Genomic DNA, 22,961 nt, shown 5'->3' on the forward strand with positions numbered 1-22,961 from the left:
TCGTTGTGCCATGGCTAACACTGGAATTGCAATTTCTTCAGTTCTGTTTAGTTTAAAGGTCTTCCGCAGCCTTTGGAGTGTTTGCTGTGACCCTTTTTAGATGCTCTTCGCTAATACAGATGCAATCACTTCCCTTTGAGCTTTCTTGCAAAGACCACAGCCAGAAACAGAGGCTTCCCGTTTTCACTGAAGCATCATCACGTTTTCCTTCAGAATTGTGTCTTAAAATTCATTCACTGTACAACTAGATGCTCTTGTGACCACCTTTACCTAGGAAAAGCCGCTACATCTAGCCACAGTGCATTAACTTAACTGCTGAGCTGTTCCAGCGTGGTTCCAGTTCAGCACTGGAGTACCAGTACCAGGGAAAGCTAACAACTTCAAAACAGTTACAAGGACTTAAAACCAAGATGGGAATTCTTTTGCTGTTGCTAAACAATGCTGTGGCATACATAGAGAAACTAAGTGAAAGACACAACAACTTTCAGGCTTGCTTTTCCACCAATGCCCCTTTTATTCGTTTCTGTAACATCTATTTTGTAAAGAAATTCTGTAGCCAAAAACAATTTTTTTTTTTCTTCAGAAAAAAAAAACCAACCCACAAAATGAAAAACAAGCTGCCAGCAAAGGAAACTTTGATTTAAAAATATAATACCCTTTAAGGATCATTACAACTATTTCCTACTATCTCCTAGCCACACTTTCTACCTTGATGAATTGTGCTGTTTTAAAGCACAGACTGCATCTACAAACAAGACACATGTTTACAACAAAAACATTTGAAAGAGTTCTTATGTTAGTAAGATTGGCACCAACACATTATCTGTGCAAATGTTCTGCCAATCTTGGGCAGAAGCAATATGGATACCTTCCCTGCGGGTCAGTGGATATCAGGCCTACTACCTCCTACTGGACTAGGCTCCCTGTTCTTCGGATCAAATCACACTTGCCTGTCCTGTCAATCCTTGCTCTGTGCTTTCAAAGACTCTTTCTCGTCACTGTCTACACCAAGAGCTGTGAGTCTTTCCAGGATATATTTCCTCTCATACAAATCTCCTTCTCCTATTTGTAGCAGGCTGCCCAATGTGTAATTCTGATTCTTGGGATAAGGCGTCATTTACGGGAATTTAGCTGCTGCCACTTTGTAAAAAGGCAGCAAAGAACTTGATTTTGATTTGTATAATTTTATTAAATCTAAATAAACTGTCACATGTATATCACGTCTAAAGAATCAGTTTTATAAAGCATTCAAGTGCATTATTTTCTTCACTGCCTTCAATTAATTTACTCTGCGCTTTTGGCATTTATCACTATTGCACAACAAATATGTAGAAAGGAAAAAAAAAGCCTTCAGCTACCCAGAAGCAAACATGGAAAACCATCCCCTACTTGGAAGGAACCACCTTCAGTTCTGTTACAGCTCTCTGTGCTGGGGAAAAAGAAGGAGAGAACGGGAGGAGATGGCAAAGTCACAGCAAGGACCAGCAGCTGTTTTGTGTCGTTCAGTTTGCAAGAGGTGGCCCTGGTAGGTGTGTTTCCTTGAATGTCTGTACATGTATCCCTGTAAAAGGAACATTTTTGTCCTAAAAATAGGTATTTTACTGTGGTGGAGCTACTGCTCAGTCTTTGTATGAGAAATGCTTTTCAAACAACTAACAGAGCTTCAGTTCTGTTTCTTAAGAATTGAAGACGCTGCAGTTTTTACCCAGGAAATTATTTACAGCATTCCAAGAAGCCTATTATTTTACCTTTGCTTAATCTTTAAAGAGGCAGCAATGTATGTCAAGAACCACTGTGAAAGTGCTTTCAAAATTTAAAGCCGTCAAATAATTTATGGAAAGCCACTGTCTCAAGACTCACGAAATTTACTGACATGAAAAAACAGACATTGGAAAAGTTAATTTCAAAATTTCTAAGTACAATTGCCTAACATGGCATATTTTCAGATTGATAAGGAAATGCTCTTGGGGCAAATACATGCCGTTTCATAGGGTATGCCAGACAAGCACTAAGGAAGGCCTGATTCTTCAGCAGGGCATCTGTTGGCTACCTCTCTCCACTCAGCTGCTGACTGTGTCTGACAGTTGACTGCACTAGAAAAGGAGATAGGATAGCTTTTACCTTTTCTCCTCTCCCTCCATCGCCAGCCTGCGCCCTCCTTCTTGTCTTCCTAGTGCCTTGCACGTTTATACTCTCCAGTGAGTCTATGACTGTGCAGATGATGACGATATACTAAATCTAAGGACGTAGGAATTTTTTCTAACCCTTGATGCCATGAATCTGCAATTTGAGACTTGTACTCTGGGGCCTTCTAATGAACATACAGGAGCGTAAGTCTGTAATAAATGTGTCAGGTGGCAGCATGAGGTTTTTAAATTATAGGTTTTTCTCTTTAGGTGTTTAGGACAGAATTGACCAGCAGAAGGTCTGTGCATTCTGCTAGGCCTTGGCGGCCAAGCATTGCAGAAGGTTTGGGCAGGGAACTTCACCCCTGGAACATCAGCAAAAATCTGTCTTGCATTTAATCCCAAATTTTATTTCTAATGGAAACCCAGGGAGTGTGGCACAACACCTGACTTTCCAGGGAAGGACCACATACTTACACATGCAAACAGAATTCAAAGCCTGTGGGCCATTTTTAATAGCTTTGGCACTCAGCAGGATTAACCTTGCAGCCTTGGCATAGCATCCCACAACAGGGCACAATTCAGCAACTTTCTCTTCATGGCTCATATAAACCTGGTTTGTTTTAACTAGTAAGTCAGCTATAAAGCTACATAAAAACATCAAACAGGCCTACGTCTAAAATGTTGAGTTTAGAATTAAGTAGTCACTTAATAACCACCAGCCATATGTAGAAAGATAACTGGTAGTAAATTTGTTTATTTAAACTCAAAAGAGGAAACAATAACAATGTTAATTTGAAAAATGTAAACTAATTATTATTTCCTCTAACTGCATGCGTCGCCTTCCAAAATTCTTTGAGAGAATAAATGAACAGTCAGACAAAACCACTCTAACCATTAGGTGTGGTGGAATGTGTTACTTACTACAATGATATGGAGAATCCTTTAACCAAAGAAAGCTGAAGTTAAATGGGGCTTTTCACAATAAACACTCATTGCAGGAAAAGACCACTCTTTCAGGATTGCTCTGTCGCTTACAGCTACAGAAGAACTTAGTTTTCTTCATCCGAGGAGAGACCTTCAATTTCATCTCTGTCCCCTCCAATTGCCATCCAGAATGCTTTGGCCACCTAACAATGGAAAAAAAATATAGGAAAGGGAGAAAAATTCCCCTCAAATGACTGAAGATTTTGCATTTACCATCCAAAAAATAGAAACTGAGCAGCAGCTAAACCTAGCAACCGTGTTTCTAGGTACAATGCTAATCCTCTCTGAAGTTAAGAAATTTCAACACAGAGACAGCAATTTAGAATTCACGGGAGGCATATGTGACAGAAAACTTGTGCCAATTAAGGCATCATTAAATTTTCCTTGAGATCAAGGCTTTTCCATTGACTTAAGTGCAAGCTGGCTTACACCCTCAGTGACTGCAGGCTTCTTTTCAGAAATTTTGAAGGGGGAAAGTTTTTTCTGATGTTTCAAAATTCCAGGTTTGTTATTCAGTTCTTGGAAGATACCAGCCAGTCTTCCCTAGGACTGTGCCATTTGTTCTTACTACTCTTAACATAGGAACCCTACAAGAGAAGAAACTACAGCTTAGAAAAGAAAACCCCATTTTTTAAAGAATTTCAATGCCAATTTCACAATCTCACCTTTTCCGCGTGTAGTTTTCTTTGTTCATGAGGCAACGTTGCAGCTTTATCTGTGGAAAAGAACATGACTTAGGTTGTCAACCTCAGGAGCGAGCAGGGAGAGAAATGCAGCTGTTTTTAGGGGACTACCAAGAAACTAGTTTAAGATCACAAAAAAAATATCTTATTTAGTAAGAGCAATTGCAATTCCCAAACACCAGAAAGCTGGTGCTTCTGAGCACACTGGATTTCATCTCAAACATTTGTAGCTTTAAACTGCAAGATTGGCACGCAGTTGTAGAGCTAAAAAAAAAAAAGTCTTGTTATAGGTTTGTTTATAGAAAACTGTAGCATTAATTCACAGTGGACAAAATCAGTGTGATAGCAGTATCTACTTCTTTCAAGAGCACTATCAAGGGGAAGGGCAAATTAATGAAAAGCTCAGCTACTTATAAAGAACCTCAGACAAGAGAATAGGAATTTGTACAATATTCCCAACTCACACACTGGCTTTCATGCCTTTGAGTGATTAGAATAGATGATACAGCTCAGTACGTCTCTCTCTGGTACCTTTCATTTCTTTCAGCTTTGAAAACAGCCTTTCAAAGTTCTCCAGGTCACCATCTCTTGTGGTTAGGCTGGCTAACTCCTGAATGTCCATATCTAACATGGGATCTGAAATAAATGCATATAGGTTGGTTTAAGGTAAGTTATTCTGTTTTGTCAGCAGGTATGAAAGCCTTTCTGATAAAAACTGTATTTCAACATCTGCAAATCCCATCTGAAAATTCTGCCCTCCCTCCTCCCCTCCCCCAGGAAGGAAAGAAACATTTAATTTACTGATTGCTCATACGGACAACTCATGGCACGATTACAGTGGTAATTAATTTTGATACATTACATTGCAAGACTGGTTTTGAGTTCATCCAATACTTAAGGTTTCTTGCTTATTATAAAATGATCTGTCTATCTAGCCATGGAGTAAATTAAAGAATAATGAGACTATGCTTAGACCACAACTAACAACACCCAACCTTAGAAGATCTCCACACACAACTTGTAAGAAAGTCCCATCTCCTGGAATGGTGCAATTATTTAAGGACCTGTAGCTTAAAACACTTGAACCTCTTAGGACTGACACAAGGAGACTGTGCTTCTTTCAGCTCTTGTAGCGTCAAACTGTAATGATTTTTCTCCGCAACCATAAAGCTTGGAACTTTATTCTTATAAAGATGTTTCTATATATACACAATATACACAACATTCGCATCAGGAAATTTCACAAAATCAGATAATGTTTCCAGTTGGTAGTACTGCCAGGGCTCTGTCCTATCCAAACTTGGGCCCATTTTTTCAAGAAGAACACCTCAAGTTTAAACAATTGGCCTCTACTGGCTGTGGCAAACACATTTATGCCATACTTTTCATTGAGAAGAAGCCAGTGGCTTTCTGGAACCATCTCAGCCACGGGTGCCTGCTCCAACATATCTGCCAAGCAGAGAAAGCGCTTACCTACAATGTTGTCATTCTGTATGCTGTTTGTGCTAGCTCCATCTTCTCTGTTGTCTACATGGGATTCTTCTCTGTCTGCTGGTGATGGATTGGACTGGCAGGAAACAAACAGATACTAGAGTATCCAATAATGCACTTAAAAAGCATCATCAGCAAATCAGATGCTTCCTCTTTTGATTTCCAAAACTTACTGCAAAACCTGAACCACATGTATTATGAAAAGTATTTTGCAACACTGTAAATAGGTACTACATGAAGGTTTTCTATGACAGGTTTGTTGCTGTTTTTTAAATAACGCTATCCCGTGATAGTTTTCGCACAAAATACTGCTCTTGGATATTCATGAAAAACAACATCTTGAATGGAGCTTTTAATAATCTTTCCTTGGCTCCAGCGGTTTGTATGGGGTAAAACATTTACACAGTGCTGAAGTCAGTGTGATCAACACCCAACAGCTTTCCACACTGAGCACACAATCAGACATCTCCAGGTAAAATGATGAGTTCTAAGGCAATGTCCTGAAAAACTGCAAGCTTACAGCCATGAGGTGACAGCTCCTAGGAACAACTGTCTCAGGAGGACTTGTAAGAAAAATGCACAGAGTTTTTCAGACTTCAGAAATATTTCCTTTAAAATACATTCCAACAGGCTGTGAAGCATCCCTTGAGAAATGAGGAAAAAAAAGCAAGCCGCCACCCCACCAAGTGTGACAACAGGAAAGAGCAACACGAGAAACAGTATGAGCAAAGAACAGGAAATAGGAATTACTGTTTACTTCTGTATCTTGGTTCTCTTCTGACCCAATGCTACAGTTCGCACCTGCTAATGTACTGAGAAGACCAAAGCCCTGGGTCCTGTCTAAAAAGAAAACAGCCATTAGTTTGACAGAAGATGCAGTATTATTACAAATAGTTGTAACTGACCAGGTGGGATAGAGAATATTTCAGGGAAGACAGACAGCATCCTGTAAAACTGTGTCAGTGCACTTGAAAATATATTTTAAGCAGAAATTTTTCATATCCTTTAAGCTTTTTTTAAACTATATTAACAACATTTCCTGCTAAATATTACCAACAGGGAATAGATATAGACTAGAATAGAATAAGCCACAAGAGATGCAAGCTCTTCTTTCTTCTTAATTGAAGTCACTGCTCTGTTAGGATTTGGTCTGACAAATGTCTTCTGATTCCAAACAAGGCAGTTTTCAAAATATGGAAGCAGCATTTACTACTACTGACATTCAGTGGACCAGGTTTCACCGACCATGGAAAGCAGCACTGAGTTTGTGGTTAGATACAGGAAATGCAAATGCAACAATGTCTTTGCTTACATACATATTGTCTAAATAGGTTGAGCGCTGCAGTAATGGTAAAGGCAATTTTAAAATATCCAATTCAGAATTCATGGAAGGACCCAGCCATCAAATCCAATGTTTCTTCACACTGCAAGGTGCTCTGGACTTTCCACATCTGCTAACCTACTATGTATTTCAGTAGTATTTTAAAATCTAACCTAAAAAAAGCGCTAATTCAAACCTGAAACTAAACAATCATCTAAGATAATAGATGCAGTACAGTATTTTTAAATTAAACTATTTTAAAAATACAAATATATGCATAATAAGTGATACTATGTGGTGGGTTTTTTTCTAAGCCATGTTTTCAGCTGGCCTTGCATTAAGTAGTACATATTTGCAGTTACACAAGGGACTCAGGAGATTTTTCTGAAAATCTTAGTATTTTGGTCAACTAAAAAAGAAATAACATTAGGTTATTGTACTACAAATAGCCAGGAAACAGTGACTTGTGCCAGAAGAAAGGTTAATATTACTTTTTTAAAAAAAGTGTTCTAAATTATTACACTAATGACTAAGCTCTAGACTTAAATGTTGAGATGATGTAATTTTTATGCACTGTCCAAATTTACTTGCTATTTATACAAAATTTAATTTTGAAGAGTTGAATGTGTAACTAAAACCATCAGCTATCTAGAAAACATGTAAACATGTTTCCATTAGGGAATTACTAAGACCATTTCCTGTTTAATAATCTTCACTATGTACTTAGGCTAATGTGTGTCCTGTCCCAGTCCTCTTCTCCCCTTGTGCTCCCCCCCCAGCCCTGAGCAGGTATGTGTTTCAACTGGCTCTGTTTTTTTATACAGTTTTACTGCTTTAACAGATCACTTGCCAAAGGTTTGGGAAGAAGAAGTGAATCAGTCTAGCCAAATGAATTGCCTTAAAAATGTTCAGTTGCAAGATATGTGAAAGCCTGTGAAGCCCACCAGCTAAATTAACAGGCAATTGAGTGATAAAAGATTGGGACTTGCAACCCAAAACAAAGTAGCTTCCCCAAGTTTCAGCAGGCTGAGCAAAGTCAGTCTTTTGGGAAACTGTAAAGATGGACATTTAGCCAATTTCTGAGTCATCTGAAGCTAGATTGGACATTGCAGTCCAGAATGTACTTGAGAGAGAACATTCCCACATTGGCAGAGGGGTAGATGAAGTGATCTAATCATGTACCTCTTTCATATCTATGATTAGAGTTCATCCTGTACAGAAAAATGACAGTGGCTCCATCCCCACCACCACCACATACACATAACCTCAGCCAGCATAATTACAAAATGTTGTCACACTTACAAAGAACTGAACTCTACAGCAGGGATCTCTGAAAAGCAGCTGTTTGTTTCTGGCTCCGTGGGTAGGGAGGTGGCAGACAAAACACTTGGTTGCAGGCACACCCTTGAAAAAAAACCTTCCTATAAACTCTTTTTATTGGATGTAAAAGTTATTTCATTTTCTGGGTGCAATTCAGGAAGTGGGTGATGCCTTACACAATATTCTTACAGCATCAAAGACAAAAATTATCTCACTCAACTTATTGTAATAGTTGGTGGCTCCATTATGATGGAGTCTATATAGTTTCACAGGTGTCACTCATCAATAGTTGTAGAGCTGTAGTAGACTGTGCTCTGAGCATGGCTTCGAGATTTATATATGCTCATTTCATAGCAAAATGTTTTCCACTGTCTTTATCTACTATTCCTCCATAGTCTGTCTCTAGCTGACATGTGGTGATCCTGACTTCCATACAAAATTGGAATTAAAAAGTCAAAACACATGATTTGTTTAAATAACTAAGTTTAAATAGTCCCCCTAAATCAGGTTAATTTTTTGTAAAGAGAGCCAGGCTCATTACTGGCCCCAGCCTAGGTAACCCACTTCAGCTGGAGTCACTAAAGCACCTATTTAGGCAAGAAAGCAGCCAACTGGCCTTTTTTGGAGGGTAGTAAGTTCTTCTTGCCAACTGGGTCGACTAGCTTTGCTTTTGAAGGGACAGATAAGGACAACAGCAGTGCGCTACCCTTTGGAGGAGATGGGGGGGAAGATGTTAGCTGAAGTACTACTCATGCTTTTCTGCAGAAGGGAAAGAAAACCACCTGAGACTCAGATTGAAGAGAGCTCTGATGCCTGGAGCACCAACAACTTTATGCCAACTGCAAAACAAATTGCCCTCTGGAGACTCTGGGGTAAGACTGCCTGTTTTTCTTTTAGTAGAGACAATATTGCTTTACTTACTCACAAAGCATGTGGTGTTACTTGATATAAAAATGTTTATAATTAAACTATGTTATATTTAATATATATTTTTATGAATTGGTGTGAAAATGAATGTATTCAATGGCTAGAGAAAAAAATCAAAAGGTCAACAATCTTAATAGGTGTGTGAAAAAAAACTACTTCACAACTTAAAAAGAATTGTATTTGGGTTTAAGATAAAACACCTGAAGATAATACGGGTTTAATGCTTGCACTTGAAAAAAGTCATTCCTGCTCTGTGTGTAAACTTAAAATTCTCATACAAAGAGATAGCTGAAGTAAGGCAATGCTGTAACACTGGCTTTTGGGATGGCTACGCTTAACAGTGCTATAAGCATTTACTACTACACAAATACCTTATACTCTATGAAAAATCTTCACATGAAGTATGACTGTGGTTTCTAAATGGCCAGCAGTTATAGGTAATTCAGTAGAAAAACTAAAGTTTGATTTACATGGCAGCCAGTTTCCAGGATCAGGAGGAAGTTGAAAACAAAAGATACATTACAGGTTATAAAAAGTTTTATTTTAAGTAAAACAAGCTCAACAATTTCCCTTTGAAGGCATAGTCAGGCTATAACAACTTCCAAATATAGTTCACTTCCTGAGGAGTTTGTAGAGTTTGTAGCATCAATGCTGTGTGGTTTCTGTACTATCTCTGTGGAGATAGAAAATCTGGATTTTCAAGGAGTCTGACCTTTACAGAACACACTAATGATGCACAGGAATTTCCCCCCATGAAGAACTGAACATGTGACTAAGTTCTGTTCTGTAATGTGGCATATGTCAAATGCAGGAAGTAAGCTGCTAAGAAAAGTGGTTTAGCACTAGTGAGATAACTTTACACCATCTCAAATGGCTACGTATTTCTCTACAATGGTTGCATTAAGTTAGAACCCACCTTAACCTCATTCTGATGTGCCATAAGAAATACTCAAAAGGCTACATTAAAAAAAAGAAAAATATTATTGGTTTAGTAGTTCTCATCTTAGTTCTACTGAGTCCCAGTAACCATCTTGCAGTTATAGGAATTAGCAGAAGCCTCTCAGCACCTGAAATCATTACAAAGTTAAAAGATGTAGGAAGGAAGAAGCTTCAACAGTGGAAAATTGTACATCAGGGAGCAGATAGACACTGGAAGGTTGCTAGTGGGATGAAACTTTGTGAAACAAGAAGCACTCCACGAGTTTAATCTTCCTACGTTTCCTGCAACAGCTTGTGTTATTAGAAAGGTAATTAAAGGTTTTCAAGTAAATGGAAGTATCTACACTTGCAATAACTCTGGGCTAGCCACAGCATTTCCTTTTCTAATGAGTCTAATCCTAAAGTGATTCAGAGTGATCCAAAATTCTGGCTCTACCTGATAATCAATTATCTGCAGGAAATTATGTGGGGCTGACTGTTTTTTGTACTGTTTTCAAAAAATTCTGTGGTTTCCATGTACTCAAGTGGGGTTTTCTGTAGGAAAGACAGTCCTTCTTGCAATGCACTTAGTATGTCCTTCAACAGACATTTGAAATCCCTTTTTGCCAAATCTCATCTCCACGCTTGCTACTCTCATCCCTGTTTCAAAAAACTGTAACAAACTTGGAACTTAACACTTAATTCTTCTACACTAAACCATGCATCAGTTTTTAGACCAAGCTGATAATGACTAGCTATTTGCTACAGTTTGGTGGAACAAGCTTTCATTTTTCATTGAAATTTGAAGAGCTGGTGGAATATTTAACTCAAGTTATTGGTAGCAAGCAAGTCAAAGTACAGAAGGAACAGGAACAGATGCTGAAACCGGAATAAATCTCACCCACTGCCTGTAAGTTTCTCTGGGCATCAAGGGATAATGAAAGCAATACCTGAAAGCCTACTATTCCATGTAACAGGTTAAAGAGTGCTTTAGTTCTCTGTATACTGATGCACTGGCAGTAGCACTGTAGCTGCTCAGTTTAAACTTTTGCTGAAAATACTAAGCCTGCTAAGCCTTACATTCTCCAGAATTCATATAAGAGGAACCTGTGTTACATACCGCTCTTCATGACTACGTTGGACCACACATTGGCGTTCAAGGCTTGTACAATTCGTTTCACTCCAGTGGACTCCGGAAAATCATCTAAAGCAAAAGACAAAGGCATTGCACTCCTAACAATTAGACCAAAACCCATTACATGCCTGAAAGTAAGAACGTGTGTGAATGCCTGTCCTATCTTACAGAAATGGATATAAATGACTACTGTTGTTGGAAACACAGATTTCTTGCCTTTGCTTCATGAGAGGCCAAACAAATCTCAATTAATGCCTCAATTCTTGGTCTAGGCTTCCAGGTACTATGAACTGTGAGCTCTGAGCCTTTTGTAGAGATATCTAAATTCTGAGTGGGGTTTGTTAAGTATTTAGCATGAGGCCTACATTCTTAAGTAACATACAGGTAAATTTAATAGTAATAGACAATTTTTAAGTTGTTGTTAAAAGCCAGGCATCTTTTAGAATGCTGTATGGCATAAAAATAGATGCTAGAATTACTTTTTCTTCCTTTACTTTCTAAAGAACTTCAGACAACTGTTTAAAAAAGGTGTGATGCTTGTTAAAAGTAAAAACAATCATCGTAAAGCTATCTCCACAGCATCTAACTCCAAATGTTCCAGCAATCCTGGGAATTACAGTAACTTGAAAGACTAGGGAAAGCATTATTTGGACTTCAACTTATTTACTGAATAGATCTGACACCACTTTGTATAACATCAGTTTTCCCATTTCCTCAGTTTAGTCAGCTTCCCATTTTTGTGCATTTTGTGCTCACAAAGCAATGGGGCGGGGGGGAACCTTTGGATACAAAAATGTGATTGCTTAAAAAAATCAGACTTTTTTAGGATGACTCAGGGACAGGTGCAGTAATTGAAACTGCCTTTAAAAATTAATTTAAAGCTGTCTGTGACCCCTTAGATCAAATATTTTGCCCTCTATGACACTGCTGTTTGATTTTGTATCAGAGTCATTATTCAAAGTCTCAGTTTAGAGTTCTTGTCCTTAACTGCACAAACAACTGACTGACAGTGTAGTCATAGCAAGAGCTCCAGTTCATTTGTGATGAGCTGCCAGAAATGTCATAATTTTTAAACAGATATTGGCCCAGTATGTTTACTGCATCCATTTTATCTTTTGTAAGTAATTCATACAGTGTATTTACAGGGTAAATGTTACTTACTCACTGGAATACGTTTCCTCCTCATGAGTCACAGTGCATCAACTACCATATTAAAAATCCAGGAAAGACCATGTATCTTAATACTCCAAAGATTAACATCCTGAGTTGTTATTATTCCCATTACTTATATTATTTAAATAGCAAATAACTTGCTCTTTACAACAATTATTCAATAGAAAAAAACCAAAAAACTTGACTTAATGTTACTAGTATTTCCTTTTAAAGCACTTCATAAGAAAACTTTAGTCTAAGAGGTACCAACTTCCAATTTGTCTTGTTTCTATAAATCAGAAATGTATGTATTCCTTCCTCCCTGACTAACAAAGTGCCAAAAAGAAACTCATCTTTAAAAACACTGGGGGGGATGGGGTGGTTCTTAGTTACTCAAGATACAATTTTAATCCAGGTCTTTAAAGGGGGTGGGGAGGGAGGAACTTGAGTTCTAGCTTAGAAGACCTTTAGACTATTTTTGGTGACAGCTGTATACTTGGTGAACCTGAAATAGAGCAAATGTTAGTGACTAATTCCACTCAAGCCTGGAAATGGAGTCAGTTAGCTCATTTTAGCTCTATAGAGGTAAGATGTAAACACTTTTTTTGTCACTGAAATGAGGAGATAAGGCTGTCAGGAAATGCATAGTCACTTTTCAAGAGTGGAACATCACACTTCTGACTCTGCTTCATGGGTTTTATCATGTTATAAATGTATGGTGAGCCAGTGATTTTGAAACTGGTTTATTTCCTGTGTAACAGTGCATGCTATTCTAAAACGTTTTAAAAACCCAAAGAATTTTCCTGCCCTTCTGCATTTCTCTAGTTCATTTTTTTTAGATTTATTTCCAAAGTGGAATATAAATGCTTCTAATCTATCAATACAGTCTTAGGATTAGTGCCAGAAAAAGGAGCAGATATTTTTATGTAGGTGCTACATAAACAGCAGCTGTATTTGGGAAGAGACAAATGGAATTTCTTGGAGGAAGTAACCACCTCCTCCTGACCTTTTATAGCTGAGACTAAGCCTCACCAACTGAGAGTATTCCATGCTGTAATCATGTAGCACATAAAGTTATGCCCCTTGCAATTGTTTAGAAGATATTTTAGTGTGCTTTTTCATTCTAAAAATTAAAACGGAAGTAGCAGTCCTACCATCGTCATCAGGCAGTTCCTCAGGGCTAAGTTCTACCAGTTCAAAGCCATGCTTGATGCACCATTCTTGAGCTTTCTGTCTGTTAACACCTAAAGTTGGGAAACAAAAATGCATACTAAACATAGATATTTGAGACCAATACCAGCAGTTGATCTTTAGCTACACTTTATTCCCTCAAATTTGTTTGCTTATTCTGGACTGTATGGGGGCAAAGTATATAGTAGCTGGGGTGGGTCCTCCATTCACTTTGGATTTGATTCCAAAAACTGCAGAGTTAAACAAACTCCTCCTTTGAATCGTTTTTTTTTTTTTTAAATACCATAAAATCAAATGGCTTTCCAGTGGGTACTCAAAAGTAATTGTAAGTGAAGTGCCACAGTGAATGAAGACTTCTATTAACTCTAGGTTTGAATCTGAATGAAGTTACAGGGATGTGTGTTTACCTTACAGCTTGCTGTTGTATTGCATATACTAATCTAGAACTAAAGCAAACATGCATATTTAATGTCCACATGGTCAAAAAAATGCTTTCCACTGTAGTTAAGCAACCAACAATCATTGTCATTCTTCACCTGAGAGGATCAGGCACATCGAGTAATATGCATGCCTTTTTAGTTACCTTACAGGGCATGCTGGTATACTAGGAATGGGATACACAGAGCTCATTTGAAGCAAACATGTAAAATTCTGATTTGGTTTTAACCACAACTAGCTTAAGACTTCTGTTCCTGGTCACAAGAGTAACCTGACTCTTCTCAGTCAAATCTCAAGCCCAGTCTCACACAGGTATTTTGAAACAATTGTGTTGATTTAACTAGAAAATAAATCATTATGCAAGCTTAATAACTCTAAGTCAGTTTGGAACTTCTTTGGGTTTCATACCATTTTCAGATACTCTATTACAAACCAGGATCATGACTTCTGGTAACCACTCTTCTGTCAGAGGAAGCCATTCAGAGACACTATCAAGTCCAGATTTCTAAAGGTGGAAAAAAAATAAAGTTCTTTGGAATACATCCTCAAATACTTTAGTTTTTAAACTAGTTTTAAATCATTAGTAGTATTAAAACAAAAAGAATGAAGTGAGGAAATATGCTAGGCTGCATATCAAGTATGTTTAAGGTACTTCTGCTCTCATCAAAGAAGTTGACTTATACACAACTGCCTTCTGATTCTTGACTTACCTTACAGATGAGTTAATCCTACTGCCTTGGACCTCCCTTTCATGTTTAATATTAATTATGCAATCCTAGTGTAGATTAGTAAAGATTTTTATTTAAGGCTAATCATGAGTATTTCATTTTAAGCATATTTCAGGTTTAATGTGCAGTTACTCCATCTGCTACACTAAAGTGGATGTTATGAGAGCTGGTGGACTACTCCCATTGCTCTAGTTTATTCTGAGACAGCCCTGAGATGTCTGGTTAAAGGTATCTTTGCAGAATGTGTGCTACGTACCCTTTCCCATCTGTGGTGAAAAACAGTTCCTTATTTAGAATATTTTTTTTGTCTCAATCTTTCTGGCTTTTGCTAAAGCACTGTTTTCACTGCTGCCATCTTAGTAGAAACAATTTTGGGTAAAATGATTGATAGCACTGCATCTTATGTTTAGCTCCCTCAGTCTTGGCTATCCTAAAGCAGCCTTTCTGAACTAGCATAAGCTAGGAGTAAAGTTGAAGGTGGTGGGCTGGAGGAGGATTTGCCTAACTTAGTGACATATTTGCATCCTGAAAACCTCTCTTGCAGCTAGAGTATAATAGTAAAAGGGAAGGAAACTGCTTCCATTGTTAGCAGGCATAATTTAACATTGATCTACTGACAATTAATGGAACAGCCTAAAAGGAATGGATGGCACAAGATGAAGAGAATATAATTTGTGGTTATCACTGTGATAGGCAACTATATCATACAGATAAAGCACTATAATGAAGCAGAAAAGTCTTACTATTGTGCTGTCGAAGTACACAACAAATGCTTGCACGGATTCAGCAATATCTCCAGTAACAAGAAATGTGTTTGGTACTACACAGAGGTGAATATCTGCAGAATAATATTTATTATCTATTGTCCAGGGGTAAAAATTCACTCTTCCACTTGTAGTTGCACCCACAGTAAGGTCATCTTTTCCGGTGATACCTGTATAAAAGAAAATGAACGAGACAGATGATAAAACCAGCATCAAGAAAATAATTTGCCTAGAGAAACTTGGTACAATGCCAATACAGAGCCATCTTTACTTACTATAATAAAACGGTATATATTTAAGATCTTTAAAAATTCAAACTCAATTTGTTACTCTGTCCTAGAATTTATTATTTAGCTTTCAAAAGAATTTTGTTTCAAAAGAGTTTATTTTCTAGCTTTCAAAATAAAATATAGCACAGAAGCTCTTCAGAAAGCAAGCCTTTCTTCCTGGAAATGTCTTTTAAAGTGTTAGCCTCAAACTCACTACCTGTAAGCAGGATGTATGGAGAGAATACCTAGACTTTATTACAGCAGAAACAAACCTTGCGTGTGCATTCAGATGTAAAAAGTGTTTGACTGTGACCAAAACCTGAAGGTAAGTAATGAGAAAATAAACCAAGTTACTACAATTCAGTTGTAATTCCCATTAAATTCCATGTAGGAGTTCGACAATTAAAATCCAAGGCAGTGCTTTGCCCTTCGTGTGCTGGTAGCAACCTTCACAGGGCATACTCTCATAGCATGACAGCCACCTGGTGGAGTTGAATTACAGTTAGTAGCAGAGCATCCCATCTATATACCTCACTGGAAAGGGCAGGGTATCTTGTTCAAGCTGAACAAATTTAAGGACACTTTAAAACACAGGTCAATTATCTATAAAATTGACTGAGTCATCTAGAATTGCCTTGGACATCAGAAGAGTTAAAATACAGAAGAAATAAGGTATGTGTGTTTTCAAAGATCTTAAGGGTCATATTTTAAAAGTATTGAGACACAGCTCCTGGAGATGCTAGAACAGGCTGTTCCCCAAATAGTCTGTACATGAATTTGAAATTATGTGTATCTTATCAACAAAAAGGCAGGAAAAACTCATTGCGAAGGTTGCCATAGAAGGGTTCAATGATTTTTGCAACTGCAAAGTCTGAGAAATGTAACTGGTGAATGAGCATGGCATACAAGGCAGCACAGAGGAGAGCTCTAAACCAGAAGGATTATTTGAAGCAGTGAGGAGGAGGACACAGGGAATCTGAGGGAGAAATTTGACCTCAAACAGAAACCTGGGAGGGAATCTCCTGTATGTTTGTTGTTTTTTGTTTTTTTTTTTTTAAAAAAAGCCACATCTACATGTTTTTTCCAGGTTAAGGAAGTTTGACTTATTAATTTGGATGGCAATAGTTTTCAGAGTAATTGGTCTTCAGTCAGAAGCTATTCTGTGATAAGACTATCCATGTCACCTTGGGGCTGGGGGATGATGATACTGAGTCAATACCAAACAAACCTTGATTCTGAACTTTTTATTCTTAGAGCACTAACTTGTTCATATAAATGTGGAAGAGACTACCAATACAGCTAACCAAAATCATTAATCTTGAAAGATATCCATTCTTTCACAGCTTGTTTTATCACTCTTAAGCAGTACACACCAGTTCCAGTGGCACATGGAAGCTGTTTTTCCATGCTTATCTCATAAAAGCTTGTATACATGGATCTCTGCTTGCCCTGCAACACTTCATGGTAATGCTGCAGTCACTTTGCAACAGGTATCTCTATCCTATTTGCATTAGCTGATATTACACTCTCCTGACATGAAGCAAATGCCTATGTACCCATCTTCCAGGGAAACATGAAAATAGCTTTTCAGTTTTAAACCCAAGCTTTTCAATTTAGGCCACACAAATATATCAAGTCTACTCTTCCTCAAAAAAAAACCCCAAGTAATTAGTGAAACAGATCATCAAATGACAGTATGTCACTTTACAAAATCTATAATGTATGTATTCTATTGTAATAAAGGCATTTTGGCAGATGACTTTTTTTCTGCTATAAAACAGGTGCTATAAAAATGACTAGTTAAGTGCTATATGTGGTATAATTTAGTTTGGTATCTTTGGTAAACGGGACTATATTTAATATGAGCCAATTGCTACTAGACTAGGAGTTTCTTTTAAACGGATATTTGGGCCAACGGAGGTAGCTTTCACTGTGCTTGGATATAATGTGACAAAATTCCAGCAACTGGGAGAGGAAACAGGTTAGGCAGACAATGTCACTGTGCATGTCCAAAACACAGTGATGCTTTTTCTTTCCAGAATTATCTGTTGCCTAGCTTTCCAAATGCAGCTGTAATCTTAATTTTCTGCCCTGGAAACCAGATGTTGTTTGGAAGCTTTGAATACTACATAAAATATGCTGTAAATTTCCCTTCACTAGTGTTTTGACAGTTAAAAATAACTAAAAAATCAGTTCTAAGCTAGCAGAATTGTAAGGCAATGCCACAAGAAGCTAAGAATAAAGGAGGCTATAAAAATCATTGAAACCCAGAAAATCAGCAATAAGGCTTAGAAAGCCAAAGGGAGGAAAACAGGGTGAGGAAAGGAAGTCAGTTCAAAAGTCACTTAAGTGAAGTTAGCCACCCTAGCAAGAATACAAAAGGAAAGAACTTCTTATAAAAGATTTTCAAAAGCTGATATGAAAGAACTTTCACATTTGCTTTGTAAGTGATTTTTTTTTTTCTTACAAAAGAGTTCATGGACAAATTTAGGCCTCAAAGCACTGCTAGAAGAATGAGGACGTGTCCCATTTCCTATTACATGCTACTTGTTCCTGTATTTTAAGCAGTTGTCTTTCATCCCATTGTACTTCTGATTACCCATCATTCATCCACAGAGATTTTGCCAATCCCCTGTGAAATTTCTCTCCCAGTAAAAATGGATGTTGCACACTAAACTCAAAGGACTGCAGGAACTTTCTGAAAGGATTCAGACTTGCTATGTCTCAGCCTGCATGTAGGGTTGTAAAAAATTACTGCAAAACAGCCTGATTGCTCATAGCAGGAAACAAAATGCAGTTTGGATATCTTCTGAATAGTCCTCTTCCACAGGAGTCACTTAGACCACCAATTAGGTTTTGGCCTTTAAACAAGCAGATACTACAAAAAAAATATACACTGCAACTCAAACTGAGCTGTCAAAGATATATTCCATTTTGGAACTAGTTTTAAGGATTACATTTGTTACCTCCAGATTCCAGGAATTTCTTACCAAGATGGCCTATATTTTAATGAAAAAGTAAATTTGCCTTTAATAGTTTCGTATCTAATTTTAGAGAATATTAATCAGAATAAACCCCATTAAGTTTTATTTGGCTATGGAATAAACTTCTAGAAAACTAATACAACAAAAGGAGGTGGCTTGTCAAACTTATCTCTAGTGAGTTACTCATTTTTAATTTTAAACTCCCTAGCCATTGAAAGTGTCTGTGGTTTGCCATCCAAAGAGCCTGGAAAACCAACTGAGTCACTCTTTGACCACAACAGTAGGCAGGCCTACTGGGCTGACTTAATTAGCTTGCCTTTTCACAGAGCAGAAGTGGCTTGTTTGGATGACAGGAATGCAAACAGACTCCAAATGCATCACCATTAAAGACTACTAAAAACATACATGGAAAAGTTCATGCCACAAAAGAATATTGCTTAGTGTCATTCAAAAACATGATTTAGAGTTCAAGGTCCTCTAAGAAATACTGCAACTACTAATGCTGAACACTTATTTTACTGAAATAACTTTTACAATCTTACCAATAACTGCTGAATACTAATTAAGACAATGTATTTCAGTGCCCCACACTTCTGTGTAAAAGCACTTTGGAGCAATAGAAGCTTCTTAATCTACAGTGAATTATTTGAGGCTAGGGACCAAACAGACCATTTCTAAGCCAACTGCAGTATCATCCTCAGGTTATTACCTTCTGCATACGTGGGCAGTATTCACCTATGTGACCTCCAAACCCTTGTACTAATGCCCACCTATGCTAAGATCACCACATTTGTTGGACATGGACAATTCCCTTCCTCCAGTTTATCCCAGTTCATGACTCACTTTGCCTGCTTTCTATCAGAAAACCATTTAAGAACAGAACAGCAACTGAGACATGAGATCAGTTCATGGCTCGCTCAATCCAGTAACTGAGAGTGACTGGTATCACATAGCTCAGTGAAATTCCAAACTTCTGTGGAATCTGTCCACAGGAAAAGGTTTTTTTTACTTTCAGGCAGTCAGTCAGTAGCTTATGTTTTTCAGCAAATTCATTAGTTGTGTCTGTCCTTTACTCAGAAGTCTATAATTCTTAATAAATTGGACAAAATTCTGACCAATACTTTTGGAAATGAATTTGTTATCTATTTACATAAATGTTTGCTCATTTTACTGATTTGGACTTGTTGACTTTTAATTTCATGAGCCTGCATATAGACAAGGTAAATTAAACAATGGTTCAGAAGACAAGGAAGATGACACAAAATTGTAAAATCTAACATCCACTCCCTTTTTCCAATACAGAGGCTTAGTAAGTATTCCATAAGTGCAAGGCAGCAAATAGTTTTTCAAAAGGAGAACTGGAGACCAGAAATAACTTTTCTGAAAAGAGCTGAATAATAATCAAAGAACAAGATGTAGATCTCTTGCTGCTTGCAGCAGTGTTCTCAGCTATCTAATACCTAACTGATATTTAAGCACTTCTGCTGCAGAGTGTGTTTAATACTAATGTTTTTTTTCAGAGTCATTACAACTCCTCTTTGCAGGTTTTTTTTTTTCCCCAAAGGGATTAAGGTATTGATCACTCTTCGTAGTGTTTTTCAAATTGAATACAAGCTGTAAGAACATAATTCAGTCTTCTGCAATGCCCTGAATGATCCCAAGTCCTCTTAGTTGGTAGGTGCACCAAGTAGTTCTCACATTCTGGGCCTTGAGAGCCACCTGGTGGAATACACCATAAAAAATACTCCTGCAAATTGCACAAGGAGTAAAAAGAACTCAAATATGCTGGGGGGAGGAGGGGAGGGGTAAACAGTCAAAAAAGAAGAAAAAAAAACAAAAAAAATTGTATCAGACAGTATCTATCTGTTGGCCAGCATTTTAAAAAACTAAATCTTATTTGCCATTTTAATTTAAGAGAAGAGCCATTCCTATTCTGTGCATTTTAAATAGCTTTATTTTGCCACAGTATCTAATGAAATAAAGCATTCAGGGTATCCCACAGAAACTTGAAAGAATAAAAATATACCTAGCAAATGTACCATAATATTCTTCTCATCCTCAAGCCATTTCCTACTTAACAGGATGAAAATGCTGGAAAAAGCCTGGTAATTAGCGTGGAAAGTTCTGGCTGGCAGCAGGAGAAATAGGTTCTAGTACACCTCCTGACAGTGAATGCTGTAAGTGGCTTCTTTCTACTTATAAAACGGATTTGCCTACAAAGAGCATGTACAGGGAAATCTAGCAACACAGCGGCAAAAGCAGTGATAATAGCAATAAGGGCTTTGTTTCATGTTTCTGTTATAGGCTCAAAACCCAACTGCTCTATGGATCCTACCAACTTACACAATATTTAATAGCACATTGTTACCATACATATTGTATCTCAGACACTGTACTGCCTCAGAGGTGTTAATATAATGCTCTTGTTCTCAGCATTGAGCTAAACCATTATCAAATAATGCCTTTAATCTGGTGTGACACTTTCATGCTGTAACAGCTCAAATTCTGAGAATTGCACCAGCATTTTGTTTCAACCCACCAAGACCCTTCATCCCAGCCTACTGTAGCCAGCCACTAGCTGCCCTGTCCTTATTGGTACATCCTTGAATGTTTTACAATGTTTGTTCTGCTTATGCTTCTGGATCTGATGTACTTGTTATACAAAGCAGGAATTTAAAATTCTCATGGTATTTATTTTAGTAAATGATCATGTTTCTTTCAGGAATGTCTTTTAATTTTAATGTCTTTTCTGAAGCAACCCAATCAGAGGATACAGAGACTATAAGACTCCAGTTTTGATACTGGAAAACAGTGGAAGCCTCGACATTTCAAAGTAAGTACTATTTAAAAAAAAAGACAAAAAAAAGTGAAGTAAAGTTTTAAGACTTTCTCAGATTAAACAGCATTTCTATGAAGCCTTTTGCTCGCCTTTCTTGTTTAATTTCACTATGAAAAATATTCAAGGTTCCTGTAGATTTCCTTTGATTAATTCCTTCTAATTTGCTTATATCTTCCTCAAAAATAAGCAACAACCAACACTAATATTCTTTGGTATGGAATCTTTAAATAATTCAATATCAACCCAGCTGCTTTGACAGAGTAGCCTTTGAGGGCAGACCTTGTGCTGTTGTTCTTGCTTCAAAATGTGGTTTAATGACATGGAGTGAGCCAGTCCCTGGGGGCAGCCCTCTGCTTTATGAGGTCCTAAGTAAGATCTTAAAGAGATGAAAACAAATCCAGGGAAGGGGGTGGGGGTGTTGATAAGTTATACATTTTAGTGTGCACATCAAACTGTTCATGACAGTTCCCTGAAAAGCAAGGTTGTACTAACAAGTTGTAATGGCAAAACCACCAAGATCTAAACAGCTTCTTCCTGGAATCCCCCTGATTTTAGAATTACTAAAACTTCCACCAAAGTTTTCTCTGCTATCAGGTCTCACTCTCATGCTCCCTTTTCTAAGCCACAAAAAGGGGAACTGTGTTCCAAAAAACCAACTTCCTACAGAATGAATTCTATGTATTTGATATGAAGTAAGTATAATCTACAATTCTGACAACTGCAGAAAGGAAGAACCTTTTAGTTTTCCCTTTTTTGTGCTTCTGCATTGAGACAACGAATGGTCTAATGTCTGAAAGCAAGCTTAAGTAAAGCAAGAGCTTAGACCCACCAGGAATTTCAGAAATTCTACCATTCTTAAGGTCCAAGATAGTCAGTTCACTTCATAAATGGAAAGAAGAAACCAGAGGGACAGCATTTACTCTGCTTTTGTTTTCCCCTTGCCTACACTCCTGAGCTGCTCTGGTGTCCCCCCTCTTGTTCTAGGGGCTATCTGGGCCACTGACATGTCCCAGTAAAAGAAGATCATTTTTGTAATCTGTGTGAATGACCAGAATGGCCAGCAGCAAACCTTATGGTCTCATGAATCTGTTCTTCATTGATTGTTGAACAAAGTATTATTTTTTTTATTCAGTCTCAAGGCAATTCTCAAATTATTTTGTCCAGGTATAACGACAGTTTATTCACACTTAAGACACGGCAAGTGGCCAGCGGGTAACAAAGCATTTTAGGATGTGAGGCTTCCTTTCTTTCCTGTGGGTTGTGGTGGTGAATATCGCCTGCTCCTCAGTGTCAGAGAGTACAAATCCCAACCGGTGGCTCTACACCGGCTCCCTGACACAGCTTATTTCCCTAAAGCAGTAAAGGAGGCCCCTGATGCCCTCCCCAAGGCCAGGTGGTTAAACGCCACAGGCCCGGGGGCAGGCAGGGAGCCGGCTGGCCGCCCTGGCAGGGCTCGGCCGCTCTGGGGACGGTGCGTGAGGGGAGGACAGCCACCCCTCGGGGCTCCCCCTGAGGGCCCGGGCTGGGGGTGAGGAGCTGCCAGGCCGAGGCCTGCAGCTGCGGGCAGGCCGGGGCCCCGCGGCTGCGTCCGTCCGGGCCCCGCAGCGCGCCGCGGCGACGACTCACGTTTGACGAGTTCTTCGGCCGCGAAGCCGGCGGCGCAGCTGGTCACCAGCGCGAAGGGCCCC

The 22,961-nt window shown here is 38.2% G+C and overlaps 1 protein-coding gene across 2 annotated transcripts; it reads right to left on the bottom strand.

Moving 5' to 3' along the window:
- Window positions 1-1,083: 1,083 nt before the first annotated feature.
- Window positions 1,084-22,955, bottom strand: AAGAB (alpha- and gamma-adaptin binding protein). 2 transcript variants are annotated; one of them, XM_010572105.1, is made up of 11 exons: window positions 22,900-22,955; window positions 15,161-15,351; window positions 14,098-14,194; window positions 13,215-13,304; window positions 10,894-10,977; window positions 6,045-6,127; window positions 5,270-5,363; window positions 4,328-4,432; window positions 3,779-3,828; window positions 3,165-3,256; window positions 1,084-1,561 (listed from the first exon to the last, which is right to left on the bottom strand). In XM_010572105.1, the coding sequence occupies exons 3-10, from the start codon at window positions 14,129-14,131 to the stop codon at window positions 3,179-3,181; spliced, it is 618 nt and encodes a 205-aa protein (XP_010570407.1). In that variant the 5' UTR covers window positions 14,132-14,194; window positions 15,161-15,351; window positions 22,900-22,955; the 3' UTR covers window positions 1,084-1,561; window positions 3,165-3,178. The 2 variants fall into 2 exon arrangements, with proteins under 2 accessions (XP_010570407.1, XP_010570409.1); XM_010572107.1 differs by lacking the exon at window positions 4,328-4,432 and having other exon boundaries at window positions 1,084-3,256.
- Window positions 22,956-22,961: the final 6 nt, after the last annotated feature.

The sequence above is a fragment of the Haliaeetus leucocephalus genome, unplaced genomic scaffold (assembly GCF_000737465.1).
Source record: "Haliaeetus leucocephalus isolate CR32 unplaced genomic scaffold, Haliaeetus_leucocephalus-4.0 Scaffold339, whole genome shotgun sequence".
NCBI lineage: Eukaryota > Metazoa > Chordata > Aves > Accipitriformes > Accipitridae > Haliaeetus > Haliaeetus leucocephalus.